Source organism: Harpia harpyja, chromosome 19 (assembly GCF_026419915.1).
Source record: "Harpia harpyja isolate bHarHar1 chromosome 19, bHarHar1 primary haplotype, whole genome shotgun sequence".
Classification (NCBI taxonomy): Eukaryota; Metazoa; Chordata; class Aves; order Accipitriformes; family Accipitridae; genus Harpia; species Harpia harpyja.
Window position 1 is genome coordinate 18,419,756 of NC_068958.1, and position 15,397 is coordinate 18,435,152.

At 58.7% G+C, this 15,397-nt stretch overlaps 1 protein-coding gene across 7 annotated transcripts; it reads left to right on the forward strand.

The window, feature by feature from the left end:
• The first annotated feature begins 43 nt into the window (after nucleotides 1–43).
• Nucleotides 44–9,984, forward strand: FGD2 (FYVE, RhoGEF and PH domain containing 2). 7 transcript variants are annotated; one of them, XM_052815708.1, is made up of 18 exons: nucleotides 44–65; nucleotides 413–535; nucleotides 717–988; nucleotides 3,097–3,370; nucleotides 4,035–4,115; nucleotides 4,623–4,771; nucleotides 5,182–5,338; nucleotides 5,468–5,606; nucleotides 6,173–6,231; nucleotides 6,627–6,773; nucleotides 7,182–7,274; nucleotides 7,577–7,656; nucleotides 7,735–7,765; nucleotides 7,873–7,965; nucleotides 8,190–8,315; nucleotides 8,519–8,665; nucleotides 9,082–9,225; nucleotides 9,310–9,984. In XM_052815708.1, the coding sequence occupies exons 2-18, from the start codon at nucleotides 434–436 to the stop codon at nucleotides 9,538–9,540; spliced, it is 2,325 nt and encodes a 774-aa protein (XP_052671668.1). In that variant the 5' UTR covers nucleotides 44–65; nucleotides 413–433; the 3' UTR covers nucleotides 9,541–9,984. The 7 variants fall into 7 exon arrangements, with proteins under 7 accessions (XP_052671668.1, XP_052671669.1, XP_052671666.1 ...); XM_052815709.1 differs by having other exon boundaries at nucleotides 53–65; nucleotides 416–535; XM_052815706.1 differs by lacking the exon at nucleotides 44–65 and having other exon boundaries at nucleotides 269–535.
• Nucleotides 9,985–15,397: the final 5,413 nt, after the last annotated feature.

Here is a 15,397-nt window from a genome sequence, read left to right on the forward strand (position 1 = left end):
GCCGCCGCCGCTGCGCCTGCGCCGCCCCCCCCAAAAGGCGTCGCTGCGTCACCGCGCCGGGCGGGGTGGGCGGAACCATTGCGTGAAGGACTTGGAAGGGGGGGCGGGGTGGAACCATTGGCGTGAAGGGCGGGAGGGGGGATAGAGCCACAGTGTGAGGGAGGGGACGGGGCGGCCATGACAGGGCCAGGGATGGGGCAGCCGCGGTCGGCCGAGGGCCGTGACAGGGAAGGGGGGGAGTCAGCGAGGCCGTGGGGTATAGGGGGAGATGTGGCGTGGTGGGGTCGTGCCTTGCGCTTTGTTTTCGCCAGGGCTCTCCTCAGGGGGTTGGCTCCAGCTGGACACACACGAGGGGGTCGTCTGTGGGGCCTGCAGTGCTAGCAAGCCTCTCACCCGTTCCCATCCCTCACAGCAGGTCCCCTCCTGCCTATTCATGGCCCCTAGTAGCAGCAGGATTGTTCAGGCTCACACACAGCCCGTGAGGGGCACCCCGGGCTCCAACGCGTGGTGGGACACAGCACACCCCATTGAGCAGGTCAGGCCTCCTGCCCAGCTTGTACCCTTGCGCTGGCCCTGCTGCTGTTCTGGACTTGGTTATGCCGCTAGTTTGGGGCACAGGGCAAGGTCCCCCCCAAACTGAACAAATTCCCAGTGTTTTCTCAGTGTTTCTCCTACTTGCAACCAGACTCGCTTCCTCTTTCCTTTTCCCTTTTGAGGCCAACCCAGAGAAAAGCTCCACTAGCACAGAAAGGACAGCAGATGGTCTTTGCCTTGTGCAAATCCTCATCCCCAAACAACATCCTGGGTCCCAGAAACACTTCAAAGCAGAGAGGGGGAGAGAAGAAGGGAGCCGCAGCCATCAGCAGCTGCCCCTGCAGCTCCTTTACACCCTGGACCTGCTCCCAGCCGGTGCAGCCAGTGCCATGGAGGGAGAGGCTGATAATCAACGGAGTGTGTTGAACCTGGTGGCTGTGTTCGAAGAGCAATGGTAAGGAGGGAGGCTCCTGGGCACTGCGGGTGCGTTGGGGCTCCACGTGGTGTGGGTTTTGGAAGGAGGAAACCCACCGTGGAGGTGGTTTGGAGGCTGTGGAGAAGCTGACTAGGTGATTTGCTATTCTTTAGCACTTGGATCTGCCCCAGTGTCTTCCTCCTGCTGTGGGTCATGCACAGAAGTCTGAAAACCTCAGTGGGATCTGACTGACTTTGCTGGAGGTTTCTGTCCCTGGCCCAGGGTTAGATTGTGGCATGCTTGTTCCCTCCGCACTCAGCACCTTTGCAGTCAGCCTGGCTGATGAATGTTTTTTCCCCTGCTGCTGGGGAAAAAGGATTTTGGTTTGCAATTATGTAGGCAGGGGTCTTTGCTGGGAATTAACCGCTTGAGCCTCTGGAAGGATCCGAGCCTCAGGCACCAGCCTCAGACTATCCAGTTGTTTGCAGTGATGTGGCTCCTAGGAAAGGGAAGAGAAAGCATCATTTTAAGGGCGAGAGCAAGGTCTTTGTGGGCTGCATAGCAGCTCCATAAACCAGTGCCTTCACTTGGAGTGTGAGCTGGGACCCTCAGACAGCATGTGCCAGGGTCAGAGCAAGGGGATCTGCCTTGCCCCTGGTGTAGAAGTAATTCTGAGGTTTGGGGTGAGTCATCGTTGTGGTCCGTACCTCAGTTTCCCCATCTGTTGAATCGGGATACTGAATCTTCCTTCCCTTGTATCAGTGGGGTGCTCTCAGTGAGCCTTAATGAGGCTGGGTGGTTGGGCAGATGAGTTTTGCAGCACTTCCTAAAGATGGTCAGCCACAAGATTTCCTTCTGCTCTGGGAACTTCACCTGCATCTCCACTGCGTGCTTTGCTCCGGGCTTTGTGCTCTGGATGGCTCCAGAGCAGCGTGGTTGTCCCCGTGGTGCCACAGTCAAAATTTGGCCTGTGATGTTGTTGCGTTGGAACCATTTGCAGTGTTCGATCTGCCTCCATTTCGCTGCTGCAGTGTGTTTGTCATTTATTGTGAAGCGTGAGTTTGATTTAGAGGAAATAAAAGTAACTTATGACTTTTGGAGGAAGCTGGGGAACCTGGAAATGAGTTTTCTGGAACAGAAAACGGTTTAGCCCAAGTCAGTGCAAATAGAAAGAGAGAAGTTCCCTGTTGGATCTCGGCAGTGCGTTTAGGCTGGCACAGGTCTGGGAGGCACCAGAAGGGACAGATAAAGCCTCTCTGTCACGTGAAGGGTTATGCCAGCCCCCATGGACTGGGGGAATGCATGCATGGCTGCGAATGCACTCCCGAGCTCACAGATGCATGCTCATCAGCATGGGGATGGACCCATCATCCTCTTCAGATGAGTGTCTGCCCCTCAAGTCATCTATCCTTAACTGTGCAGTTTTATGTCCAGTTTCACCCTGGTTTTCCGCTCCTCCTCATCCCACTCCTGTCTGTAGGCCACCAGTGGATGTCTTTCCAGTTGCTGCCCAGAGCAATTTACTACACAAACCAGCTGTCGTATGACAGACAACTCACTTTTGTCATCTTAAAGGCCTGTGCTCTGTGAGGTTTCTCCCCCATGGCTGCTCTGGACCTGTTTTCCTTGTCTCTGCCAGAAAAGGGAAGAGAGAAAACCACCAAAAAACTACCCCTCTGCAAAACCACCTACACAAGCTCTCCTCTTGGCTGACACCTCTTGACTATTTGGCTTTTAAAGCCTCATGCCCAAGGCTGCTGACTCCCTGCTTTGGCTCCGTGGTGGCCACAGGCAGAAAGCCAGAGCCGTGCCAGCACCGCAAAGGGCAGAGCTATACTTTGGGAAATAAATGGCTGTGGGTGGGATAAACAGCAGTCGTGCTTTTCTAGAGCAGGACGGAGACTGACCACATCAGCAGGATGCACTGGGAGAAGAAGGGCTGGATCCTGGCCCCCTTGGAGGATGTATGGGCTTTCAGACCCTGGTTTGTATCAGCAGGGTTGTAGCAGAGCAAAGCAGCATCAGCACTGGGGTGCTGCTCTGTCTTATCGCCTTCACTCGAGGATGGTGGCTTTAACCTGGGCCTGAGTGGGCTGCGCTGTGCTGGGGGAATGGCTGAGCTGATCACTCTGACTCCTCCATGGCAGGGCCAGCAATTTTCCATGGAGGGACAAGCAGCCTCCATACGGCCAGACTACTCCTGCAACCAGCCAGCCCCAACAGCTTCCAGCGTCCCCCAACAGCCGGGGCCAGAGCCTCTCCCAGATGGCTGCCAGGCACCAAGCAGAGGAAGAGGAGGAGGAGGAGCAGCAGCAGGGTCGGCGGGGGATGAGCTTCAAATGCCTCCGTTCTTTCCGACACAAGATCAGGGAGGGCAACTGGAGGAGGCAGCAGGACCCAGGCCTCGAGCTTGGCAGCAAGGTAAGCTCTGGAGGTGGCTCAGGTGAGGCCGGCATGTGCCCATGCTCAGGCGGGGAGTCGCGTGGGCTGGACCAGAGCTGAGGTCTCTGCTGGCCCTGAGTAAGTCACTGCCCTGCAAGGGCTGGTGCGTAGGTTGACAGCGAAGTGGCCCCTTCCCTGGTGCTTTGGGCACAAATTCCCCATAATCAGGTAGATCCAAGCAGAGAATGTCTGTTCCAGCTCTGATGTAACTACACCGTGGACGTCAGATGTACAGGTGGGCCCAGCCATGTCCATCCCAGGGCATCCCCAGGGCTGTGCTGCCCTTTGCTGACTGCAGGCACGTTTCTGCAGGACTGCATTCAATTCCTAGATGCAATTGTAGACCATGGGGTTAACCCACCCCACCCTGCCCCACTCCTCGGCATCGCTAGCCCTGTATTGCTCCAGGAGGCATATAGAAAGGTGTGACCCAGGAAGACATGAGCCAGGCTTCCCAACAGCTTTGTTTTCACCCTTGTTTTCACTGCATGCTCTGTAGAGGTCCTTCCCTTGCCCTCAGATAAGTGAGGTCCAGTTTGATGCTGGGCCATGGTCTGTGAACACTGGGGAACAGAGCTGAATCCCCTCAGGCCAGTGGGGGTTGCATCTCTGCCCACGATATTGAGCCCTTCTCCCCATGCAGGAACAAGAGGAAAAGAAAATCGCTCTGGAGCTGCTGGAGACAGAGCAGGCTTATGTCAACCGCCTCCACCTTCTCGACCAGGTGAGCTGGAGAGCAGAGAGGCCCATGCAAGTCTGGGAAGCAATAGCCCTGCTGCCATCTGCCCCCACCAGCATAGCTCGGCCACTTCACTCTGACAAAGCAGGCAGGACCTTGGTGCAGCCCCACACTCACCAATTTTCATGTGCTCCTCAGCAGGGCTTGGACCCTGTGGCAGTGCCCAGGCTCAGTTCAGGGTATGCACAGGCCAGGGACTGTTTACTGAAGATTTTGGAGAGAATGAAGCTATATAGATGAGAGCCACACCGGGCTGCTGGTCTTCATGGCCAGAGAATGGGTCTGGCCTTTGCCTTTCCTACACCCCACACCTCCAGGGAGCACCTTTGTCCCAGCAAAGCCTACCATCCCCCCTGCTTCTCTCTTGGGGCCTGGCATTTCCCTTCTGCACAGAGTCAGGCATTTTCACTGCACGATGTGCCAGTCTTAGAGAAGGAATGGGATCCTCAAGCCTCTTCCTGACCCTTTTTATTCACCCCTTCTTTCTTCTAGGTATTCTATACAGAGCTGATGAAAGAAGCCAAAAATGGGAAGACAGTCCCAGAGGAGGTGGTGAAAATGATCTTCTCCAACATCTCCTCCATCTACCAGTTCCACGCCAAGTTCTTCCTGCCAGAGCTGCAGAAGCGCATGGAGGATTGGTGAGCTGCCAGAAGGGTGGGCAAGACACCTGGGTTGCTTTGCCACAATGGGGGAGCAGTGATGAATTTGGTCTTCCACCAGCACCAGAGCTCAGCCTATTTTGCTCCAAATGTCTTTGTGCTGGAAAGCACTTCCTTAAAACACTCCAACCCAGACCAGGGTACTTCGGAAAAGGGAGGTGACATCTCAGGTGGTTTAGGTGTGTGCCCAGGCATGAATAGCCCAGGATGGCTGCAGGCTGGGGACATTCCCATTCTGGAGAGCAAGAAGTTGTATGGGGACGTAGCAGGTCGCAGCAGTAAAAACCTCTGTCCTCCACCATCCACAAGCCGCCCCTTCGCTTCATCCCTCACTCGCTGCCTGCCCCGCTGGACTGAGGAAGCTGCTGGTCTGTGGTTTCTTCCTGCAGGAGCTGCAACCCGCGGATCGGGGATGTGATCCAGAAGCTTGCACCATTCCTCAAGATGTATGGTGAATATGTGAAGAACTTCGACAAGGCTGTGGAGCTCATCACTGTGTGGTCAGAGAAATCACCACCCTTCCAGGATCTCATTGCTGACATCCAGGTAATGGGCCATGGCACAGTGGGGGACCACAGCAGTGCTCCCCAAAGTTTCTCTGCAAGGGGGAAGCAGCGGAGAGCAGGAGCTGCCTTGGTCACTGTTTCTCTCTCCATGTGTGTTGTCTCTCCCCAGAAGAGGAAAGCCTGTGCTAACCTAACGCTGCAGCACCACATGCTGGAACCTGTGCAGAGGATCCCGCGCTACGAACTCCTCCTGAAAGATTATGTCCGAAAACTACCGCCTGAGTCCCCAGACCGGGACGATGCAGAGAGTAAGGGCTTCCATCTGGCTTTCCCCGCTGTGGGGAGTGACAGGGTGGGTTTGTAGGGGAAATAACAACCCCCGATGTTGTACACAGGCATCAGGATACCCAGATTCTCTCACCAGCTGCCCTGTGCCCTTGGATAAACTTCTCAGTCTAACCCTTTTCTAAGCAGGGAGAGGGATTAATCTGCCCTTTTAGGGTCTATGGAGGTCAGCGGGGAAGGTGGGTGGTGTTTCGGGATAAAGATGATCCCTCCTGAGCATCCCCCAGGGAGACCTGCAGTGGCTGGGGAAGCTATCAGACCCCTACGGATGACAGCATTTCCCAGTCCTGCTGGGATGGAGTGATAAACGAGCCGGCTATCTGTCCCCCCAGGACCCGAGCACGCTACCCCGCACAGTCTGGCCGGACCCAGACGCTGGTGCAGCGTTTCAGGGCCATTCAGGTTGTGTCCAGGGGAGGGCAGCAGCTGCCACACGCGTGTCTCCCGCCCGTGAGGGAGAGACCCAGGAGTTTTCTCCCACAGCTCCCTAGCAAGTGTTTAACCTCCTCCCTTTCTCTTCTCGTTGCAGAGGCCCTGGAGATGATTTTTATGGTGGCCAAGCACTCAAACGCAGCTATTGCCGAGATGGTGAGTGCCTGCCCCAGCTGGCAGTGCTTTGCGGCTCACGGCACGGTGATTTGCCAGATTTCCTCATGGCCTCATTGCTGTGCAACTCAGTGGAGCACAGCCCTGCCCTGAACGGGACAGGAGTGCTGCGGGTTCAGTAGAGGAGGTTAGACCCTGCTCTTGATGCCTAACCCCATCACCCTGAGTCTGGGGAAGTCATGTCTACAACAGCTGTGATGTGACCGGCTGTTCAAGGCTGCGAGCTGCTCTCAGAGATCAGTCTGGGGTGAGAGAACTGTGCCACCTCTCCCAGTACTCAGCAGCTGGTCTGGGAGCTGGGGATGAAGGGGACCCAGGGGTGACAAGGTTGTGGCTGCTCAGCTCCCCACAGAAACATGTCCCTCTGCCTCCCCTAGGAACGGCTGCAGAACCTCTGGGTGGTCTATCAGCGGCTGGGCCTCGAGGATGACATTGTGGACCCCTCCAATGAGCTGATCAAGGAGGGGCCGATCCAAAAAATCTCCACCCGCAACAACACCACATCGGAGAAGTACCTGTTCCTGGTGGGAGCTGGGATGCCTAGGGGAAGGGCAGGGAGCAGATAAGATAGGAATGGGGAGCGGGGCAGCACAGCCGGGCCGGGGTGTTGCTGGTTCATCTCTACACAGAGGTGATGAATTCAGAGCTGGGGGGGTTTGACCTGCCCAGTGTAGGGCACCCTGTATAGGACGTGGTTGGGAACCTGCTGATCCCCTGGGCACAGCATCCCTTGGGAAATGCCATGTTCCTAGAGCACTTCGCCTTTGTAGGGTGGGAGAGGGCTGGGGCAGAAGCAGTCACTTTTTAGGCTGGATTCTTCCCAAGGACCAGCTCAACCCCAGGGGGGTGAAGGACCCTTGATCCCAGGGAAGCCCCTAGCTCTGAGCACGCAGGTGCTGGGCACCAACCAGCCCTCTTCCCCCCCTGCACAGTTCAACAACATGCTGCTGTACTGTGTGCCCAAGGTCATCCAGGTGGGTGCTGAGTTCCAGGTCCACCTCCGCATCAACGTGGACAGCATGAAGGTCAGGCACCTTGTCTTTGTGCTCCTCCCAGACCCTGGTTCCTCCAAAGTGCACCCCGCTTTGGGGTGTAGTGTGGCTGCTTCTTCCTCAGAAAGGAGGGAGGAGCTGGAGCCAGGGGTGAGGAGGACTGGTTGATATGCTCTGATCCTGTGAAACAGCAGTGTCATCTTGTGCACATAGGATTTGAGGGGCTGAAGGGCTTGTGCCTGAGGGAAGTCCCTGTCCCCCACATCATGGAGGAAGGTCCCTGTGTGCTGCAGGTGGGTTCAGCTGCTCCACATCCTTTCTTCGGTCTCTCTCAGGTGCGGGAGCTGAACGACGCGCAGTTCCCTCACACCTTCCTGGTCTCGGGAAAGCAGCGGACGCTGGAACTGCAAGCCAGGTAAGGGGAAGGGTGACAGTCCTGCAGACCCTTGGGGAGGAGAGACAGTGGCTTATCCATCTCCCTTTTTGTACCCAGGTCTGGGGAGGAGATGAATGCCTGGATCAAGGTACCACAGTGCTGGGAGAGGTGACACATCTCACTCCCCCCAGCTGGATGCCCTGTGTCAGGGGCAGCCCCCCCTGACTGCCCCTCCAGCTCTGCCTTCCCCTCTAGGCCTTCCAAGATGCCATTGACAGGAAGGAGAAGAGGAGTGAGACCTTTAAGACAGCAGTACATGGGCTGGAGACAGGCACCCCTGCGTTGAAGGTAACCCTCCTGCCCTCTCCATGCCTTGCCTGCCTCCAGCACCCCACTGTGCAGCAGCTCAGGAGAGCCCACCTTGCTGTGCTTCAGTTTCCCTAGCTAAACAGAGCTGGGGGGAGGCTGTGGATGGGGAGAAGGGCTGAGGAGGGGAAGGTGTGAGAGCAGAGGGGCTGAGACCATCCAGACCACGGCTAGCCAGCCCCAGCAATGCAGTCTCACACCCCCAGACAGAGGAGCTGGGCCGCCGAGCTCCACAGTGGGTACGGGACAACCTGGTGACCATGTGCATGCGCTGCAAGGAGCCCTTCAATGCTATCATGCGCCGGAGACACCACTGTCGAGCTTGTGGATATGTGAGTTGCCCCGTTCGCCCCCCCTCTTCCCTCTCTCCTGGCCTGCTCAGGTGGCTGCTGGGGCAGGAGCGTACCTCTCCCACACCTTCTACCCCTTTCCCTGGGCTCAGGGCTGCTCCTGCCCCTCAGCTCCTCTTGGAGTTGCCCCTGGGATCCCCCAGCCCTGCCCCAGTCTCACCAGTGTCCCTGTCTGGTGGTTGTAGGTGGTGTGTGCTCGCTGCTCTGACTACAAGGCTGAGCTACAGTATGACGGGAACCGCCTGAACCGCGTGTGCCAGGAATGTTACGTCTTCCTGACAGGCCACTTGGTGCTCGAGGACCGGGAGGGGAAGCACAAAGGCATCCTGGAGGTGAGCTCTGCCCCTCTCTGCCTGTCCTCCCCGTGCCTTGCTCCTCTGTCCCTCTTCCTCTGAGCTCTGCCACTCGCCCTGGTCCTCAGACTGACTGTCACAGCCCAGCCATGTGCCTGCAGCAGAAGGGATGGGAGTTGCACCTGCAGCAGTCAGAGGGTGCCTGCTAATTGCGAGGCTGGTGGATGTGCTAAGCTCCCTCCCTCGTGCTCTGAGCCTTGGGACCAGGCATCCGGGTTTCCTTCTGCCGTGGGATCTCAGCAGGACCCTCGCAGCCGGGAGTGCCCCTCGCCTGCCCCGATTTGGGGGGTTTTGTGGAGCAGGCAGGGAATTCCCGAGAAAATGACCTTCGCTCAGTGCCCTTTCTGCCTCCCACCTTGAGTGTTTAGGGATTTGTTCGGGGTCTTTTTTGGCAGAAAGGAGCCGCAGAGGTATCGGGCAAGAGTTTGCTGTGCAGTTCCCTGCAGCTGCTGGACAAGAACGGCAAGGGGGGCACACGGGGCTGGTTTGTGATCCCGCAGGATGATCCCCTCGTGCTGTACATCTACGCGGCCCCGCAGGTAAGGCTGGGCTCAGCTCCATCTGCAAGGGACATCCCGGTGCGCCCATCCCCTGCCTCCCACCGCTCTCTCTGCTCTTGGCAGGACGTCCGAGCCCACACCTCCATCCCGCTGCTGGGCTACCAGGTGAGGGACCTGCCGCAGGGCGACTCCCGCCACCTCTTCCAGCTGGTGCAGTCCCGGCAGGTCTACACCTTTGTGGCTGACACCGAGGAGCTGAAGCGGCGCTGGATGAGGACCATGGCGCGCTCCGCTGCGGGGATCACACACCCGGAGGAGGGCGAGGATATGGACTCCTGCGACGAAGCAGAATGAGGCCATCGCCACCTCCTGGGCTGCCTGGCGGGTCAAACCTCCCCCTGCCCATCCTGTTCGTGGCTGGCTTCAGGCAGATCCCTGACCTCTCTGCGTTTTGTTTTTTTTGGTCACGAAAAGGGCAAGGCGGGGGCACGTTTGCCACCATACGGACAAGCCGGATCCCCCTTCCCCTCCCTCCTTGCTCTCCGCACTGGACAGAGACGATGGGAGTACCTGAGCCGTGAGGTGGAGGGAGAGCCAGAGGGTTTTGGGGAGCCTGCGCCCCTGCAGCCAGCCTGGCCCCGGCCCGCTGTGTCGTCCCGCCGGCTGCCGCCCGAGGGCAGCAATGCCTCAGCCTTCCTCCGAGCCTGGCCCCGGCAGTGGATGGTGCAGGGGGGATGCCCAGTTTTGTGAAAGCATCTGTGGAATTGGGACTGCTGTGATAAATCCTACCTGCAACCCCCGTGTGCAGTCCAAGGGGCTTTTTTGGGGGGTGTATTTTCCAGAGCGCCCCGTGGAACTGTCGCCAGGGCCACACATCACCTTAGCTGTAACGGGCCTGGATCTGACACCCTGCAGAGACACAGCTTTGTAGCTCACCCTCACCCGGCTCAGGGACCCTAGTGCTGGATTTAGGGTGTCCCTCTCCCAGCCTGTCACCACTCCTGGCCTCACACTGCTGCAATCCCATGGTGTGGGGGTACCCCTTAACCACAGACACCCCCAGCCTGCGTCCCCATGCCAGCCTGCACTCCTGCCCATGCCAGATTTTCCCTGCACCCCATCCTGCCCACAGGCACCTTTCACCCTTGTACCGCTCTGGGTCACTCGTTTCCTGGTGGGGAAAGACTCTGGGACAAGGCTGGGTCCGCACAGGTGGTGCTGCCGTGCTGGTGCAGGGCAGTGATGCTGGGGAGACACGGGGGAATTCCCCTCTCCATCATCAGCATAACGAGCACCTCTGGTCGTTTCACACAGCACTATAGGCTGCAGCCCCACGTTTTTCTCTCCGCACCCTCTTTACCTCCCCAGAAATGTTGCCCAGGCAGGAACTGCCACTTCTGAGCCTGCGAGGGGCTGAAATGGTATGAGGGAGCTGGGGGAGCCCACTATCCCTGGCAGGCAGGGAAGGCTGTCCCTAGCAGGCAGGGATTGCTGCCTGCACCTGGATCAGGCAGCAGCTCCAGCCCACCGGCCAAAAGCACAGCAGCTTTGGGCAGAACCCGAGGGCGTCACAGGCTAAACAGATCCATGGAGAGCAGGAAAGGAAGCAAGTTGGAGCCAGATACTGCAAATGGGGACAATGCTTGGGGAAAGGATGGGGAGCAAAGATGAACCACAGCCATCACTACTCTGGGGGACTTTGGGGAGCCAGGAAAAAGCTGTGAGCATCGTCCTCCTTCCTCAATCTACCCAGCTCAGCTCATCCCAGGAAAGGGCAAACTGTGGTGGCTTTATCTCCTCCAACTAAAGCAATACCATCAAGGAAGGGGGAGAGGAGATAGATGTTGGGGGCAGAGCTCTGCCAAAGCAATTGCCCCTTGGGATGCACCCAGCATGGGGCCGGGCCCAGAAGCAAACAGCACGGGGGTTTGCAGAGACACCCCAAAACTGCCCTCGCCTCCCACCACCGCCTCGTGTAAAGGGGAAACCCCAGCACCCCTGGAAAAGCTGAGGAGCACAGGGTGCTGCCAGGGGGAAAAGAGTGAACAAGGGAAAGCCCGCAGGGCTGGAAGGTTCTGCGTGGTGGCCTTCCGCCTCAGCGTCACCCCTGTGTCAGCGAGGAACAAAACAAGCCCGGACCGGGAAGCTGCTGTCAGCCCGTGGCTCATGAATGGGCCTAAGAATAGATTTCCTGTTTACCAAACGAGAAATCGCTTCTGGGGCAGAGGGCACCTGGGTGCTATTTTTACCAGCTCTTACCTACCCCCCTCTCGGCCCCCCCAGCCGCCCTTGGGGACCACTGCCCCACTGCAGCATCCACGTGTGCCACGGGAAAGGGGCTGCCGGGGAAGAGAGGCGGCCGAGGGATGGAGGGGGTGATGGGGCACCGGGGCATGTTACTGCCACGGCCTCGGCATCGTGCTGTCCCCAAAGACGGCTGGCTGGGACACAGCATCACTCAGCTGCCACGAGCATCATCAAAACAGGCTGGTGGGAGACCTAATTAATGGGCGGGGGTTGTGATTCCCCCACTCTGCTTTCCTAGGAAAAAAAAAGATATTTTTGCACCCAAGACGTGCAGCAAACGCACTGATGAATTTTTCCCTTCCCGTGTGTTTTCGATCCCCTGGCTGCGTCACAGCGATGGTCAAGCGGAGCAGTTTGGCCTCTTGCCTCCCCACGCAGAAAGCGAAACCCCGTGGAGAAGTCGTGTAGTTTCCTATTCTCAAGAATGAGGAAGGCTTGAAGGCCATTTACTGGAATCCCCCCCACCGCAACCCTCCCCGCGGCCTCTTCTTGTAAGCACTGACCAAAATACATTGTGAAACCCACGTGCCGCAGCGATGCTGGGGGCCGGGCCACCCCTCATTGAGAAAACCCAGCCCGCAGCAAAGGGGAACAAGCGCCGGTGCAGCCGCCGCTTTGCAGAGCCTTCGTTGTCCCATACTCATCCCAAACCCCGGCTGGGTACCGCACCCCCATCCGTGCTGCGGGAAAGGGGATGCAGAGAGGTTCGAGGGCACGGGGCGAGCGGAGAGGTGGCCGGCAGGGACACGGAGAAGTCGGGGGGGCATTGTGGTCCCCCCTGCACCCCGCTGCAGGGCTCTGTGTGGAGCAATCTCCCCCTGCTCCCCACAAAGGGGCTCAGCAGGTCCCGGGGCTGGTTATTCCACGTGCCCCCCCAGGTGTGGGGTGGGATTGGCACCATATGGGCCCTATAAAACCCCACGCCCCCAGTCTGCAGGGCTGCTCTATGGGGTGGGGGCTCTTGTTTTACAGGGATAGGCTCTATAGTGGGTTTCTCTACAGGGTCCCCTCTACAGGGACTGCTCTATCGGGCATATTCTCTTGCTTGCTAATTGCAGGTCCCTATAGGGGCTGCACTCTGCAATGCGAGATGGGTTTTCCTGCTCTATAGGGGCTGGTCTCCAGGGGACTGCATCGCTGGGGCAGTAGCTCTTGCTCTATAACGCCTGGGGTTAGATTGTATAGGAGCTGGGTTCCATAGGGGCCAGCCCTCCGCAGCGGGGGCTTTTGCTCTATAGTTATTGGGTTCTATAGGTGTCGGGCTCCACAGGCGTGTTCCCCTGCGCCTTGCCCTATAGGGGCTGGGACCCATAGGGGCTCTGCTCGACGATGCTGAGCGTGCAGCCGTTCCAGCAGCATCGCCCTCGCCGCAGCGCCGCGGTGCTGGGGCTGCGCAGGCCGGAGCTGCAGCAGCAGCAGCAGCATGGCCTCTCCCCGCCGCGCAGCCTCCGCAGCCCATGGGGGTTTCCACCGCTCCCGCCGAGCGCTTTAAATAATAGATATGCTGAGGCCGAAGGCAGCCGTGGCAGAGCCCTGCCCTGGTGCATCCCTCCCTGCCATGCCCGGGGCTGCAGAGACACATGGGACCCCCAGCTCCCCCAAGGCTGGGGACACCCCCCCCTGGGTGGGGGGGGGGTTTAAGGATGGGAGATGATGCTAAATGATGCAAAACATCTGTGATGCTCCCCCCGCCAAAAAGACCCCCACAGCCAGGATCGCACAACCTTAGGGCTGGGGTACCCCCATCCTGCTCTGCATCCCCCCCCCCAAGCCCACCAGGGAGCAATGCAAAGCAGGAGGGGGACCCCAGGACCCACCCAGCTGCACCCCCCACTTTGCATTGTACTAGAAGGACCTCGCTGCCGGGGTGTCCCCAGGCTTGGGGGAGCTTTGGGGGGGGGGGTGCAGCTTCCACCTCCTTTTTGGGGGGCCCCACAGGCTGCTGGCAAAGAGTGTTTCATGCAATTGAGAACCAGGTCGTGCATCTCAGCGTCTGGCGAGGCGGGAGGTGTTTCCCGGTGGCGCAGGAATTTGCTGTTTGCGCCTGTGTTGCAGGAGGCTGGGGGAAGGAAGGGGGGGGGGTATGTGCTGGCAGTTGTTATTATTTAATTTTATTTTCCTGCCTCCATCCAGGAATCTCTGCAATGTGCCGGCTGCTCCCTGGGAGGCTGGGGCGGCCGTGAGTCACTGCTGCCGCTGGAACGTGACTCAGTCCTGCTGCTCTCCCCGGCAGGACATGACCAGACTGCCAAAGCCAGGGAGAAGCCCCAGCACCATCGCCTGCCCGCGCCGGCGGGCGAGGACGCGCGAAATCCCTCCGGAGAGCTCAGCCCCCTGCTTCCCACAGGGATATCAGCCCATCGCCGTGGGGCAGAGCTCAGGCTGGGGGGCAGAATGGGCTCTTTTATTTATTTCTATTTATTTTTTCTTTTTTTTTTTTTTTTTTTTTCCCCAGCCAGGAAAACCCTCTCCACCCACTCTGGCTCACCCATCCATGGGTTACCATCAGGCTGTGGGGACCTCCCCATGGTTTTGCTGCCCCATCTTCCAGGCCAGGCCCTATGGGAGAGCAGGGAAAGCTCCTGGCACTGCTCCTGCCCCAGTTCCCGTGCCTCAGTTTCCCCATCCGGCAGGGAGTGGAGATTTCCCCATCTAGGGAACAGGGTTACTTCAGGTTGTGCTTTGAGGTCGGTGAATAGCAGCTGCGGGGGGTTATTATTAATATTAATAGCCAGGTTCGGTCAGGGCTCAGGTGGTGGGGAGGGACGGGGGGGACGTGAAGCAGCCCTGAGTCACGGGGCAGGAGCAGGGGGTGGCCCAGCCCTATGCTGAGCCCCAACATGCTCGCTGCACCCCAGGGCTGCAGCAGCCAGGGGCTGAGGCTGCCCCGCTCATCTCACCCAGGACTGGATGGTGCCGGGCACGAGCCCTCCTCATCCTCACACTGCTGCTGCATGGGGAAATGGGCTCCGGGGGCGGGAGAGCAGCGGAGGCGGCCACGGGGTAGAGCTGAGCACTGGGAAGCTTGTCACACCTCAGGCCACGCGGTGCCTCGGTGGCCGCAGCTGCCTCTGTCAGCTGTGATTGAAAGCCAAGCCGGGCTGGCAGGCCTTCTCTGTGATCTTGTTAATTAAGAAATACATTTAATTAGCAGCACCCCAGCTGTGACTCAGCTAATCATCATGATCGAAACAAGAGCTGGACTCCAGCACCGGAGCACGGCAGCGCCAAACCCCTCCTCGGTAGCCGCGAGCCCCCGGCTCTGCCGTGGGACCCCATCGCCTGCCAGGCACAGCCCGATGCCCCTCGGGGGTTTTGGGGTGAGTTTTGCCCCGGGCTGGAGGCAGGTTGGGGCTGAGACCATCCCCATGCAGCAGCTCACACATGCAGGGTGTCATCCCCACCCAGGGCGATTACCCATTGCCACACTGCGAATAATCATATTAATAACCCATTTAGCGTGCTATAAATAGCCTTGATAATAACAGCCTAGGCTTTCCAGGAATAGATCGTCAAAAATGCAGGGAAAGCCATTCCCACCCTGGCCCAGGTTGCAGATGGGGAAACTGAGGCACGGCTGCTTTCGGGCACGACTCTCGCCCGCTGCACCGAGCCGTCTGCCAGGCAGCTGTGGAATTTGCTCCCGAATAAACCGTCATGTAAATGAGCCCTTATGTATATTTATAGGCACCGTCCTGCCAGCTGGAATCTAATAGGGGAGAAAATAAACTGGGAAACTGCCTGGAACAGGAGGGCGGCGCTTCACACCTCGGCCCCATGCCCCGCCGGCGCTGCCGGGGACGGGTGTCTGTCCCTGGTCTCGGGTGCCCAGCCCTGGTCCTGGATCCCCAGCCCTGGTGCTGGGTACCCACCCCTGCACCCCAGGGTGCCCAGCTCTGGTCGT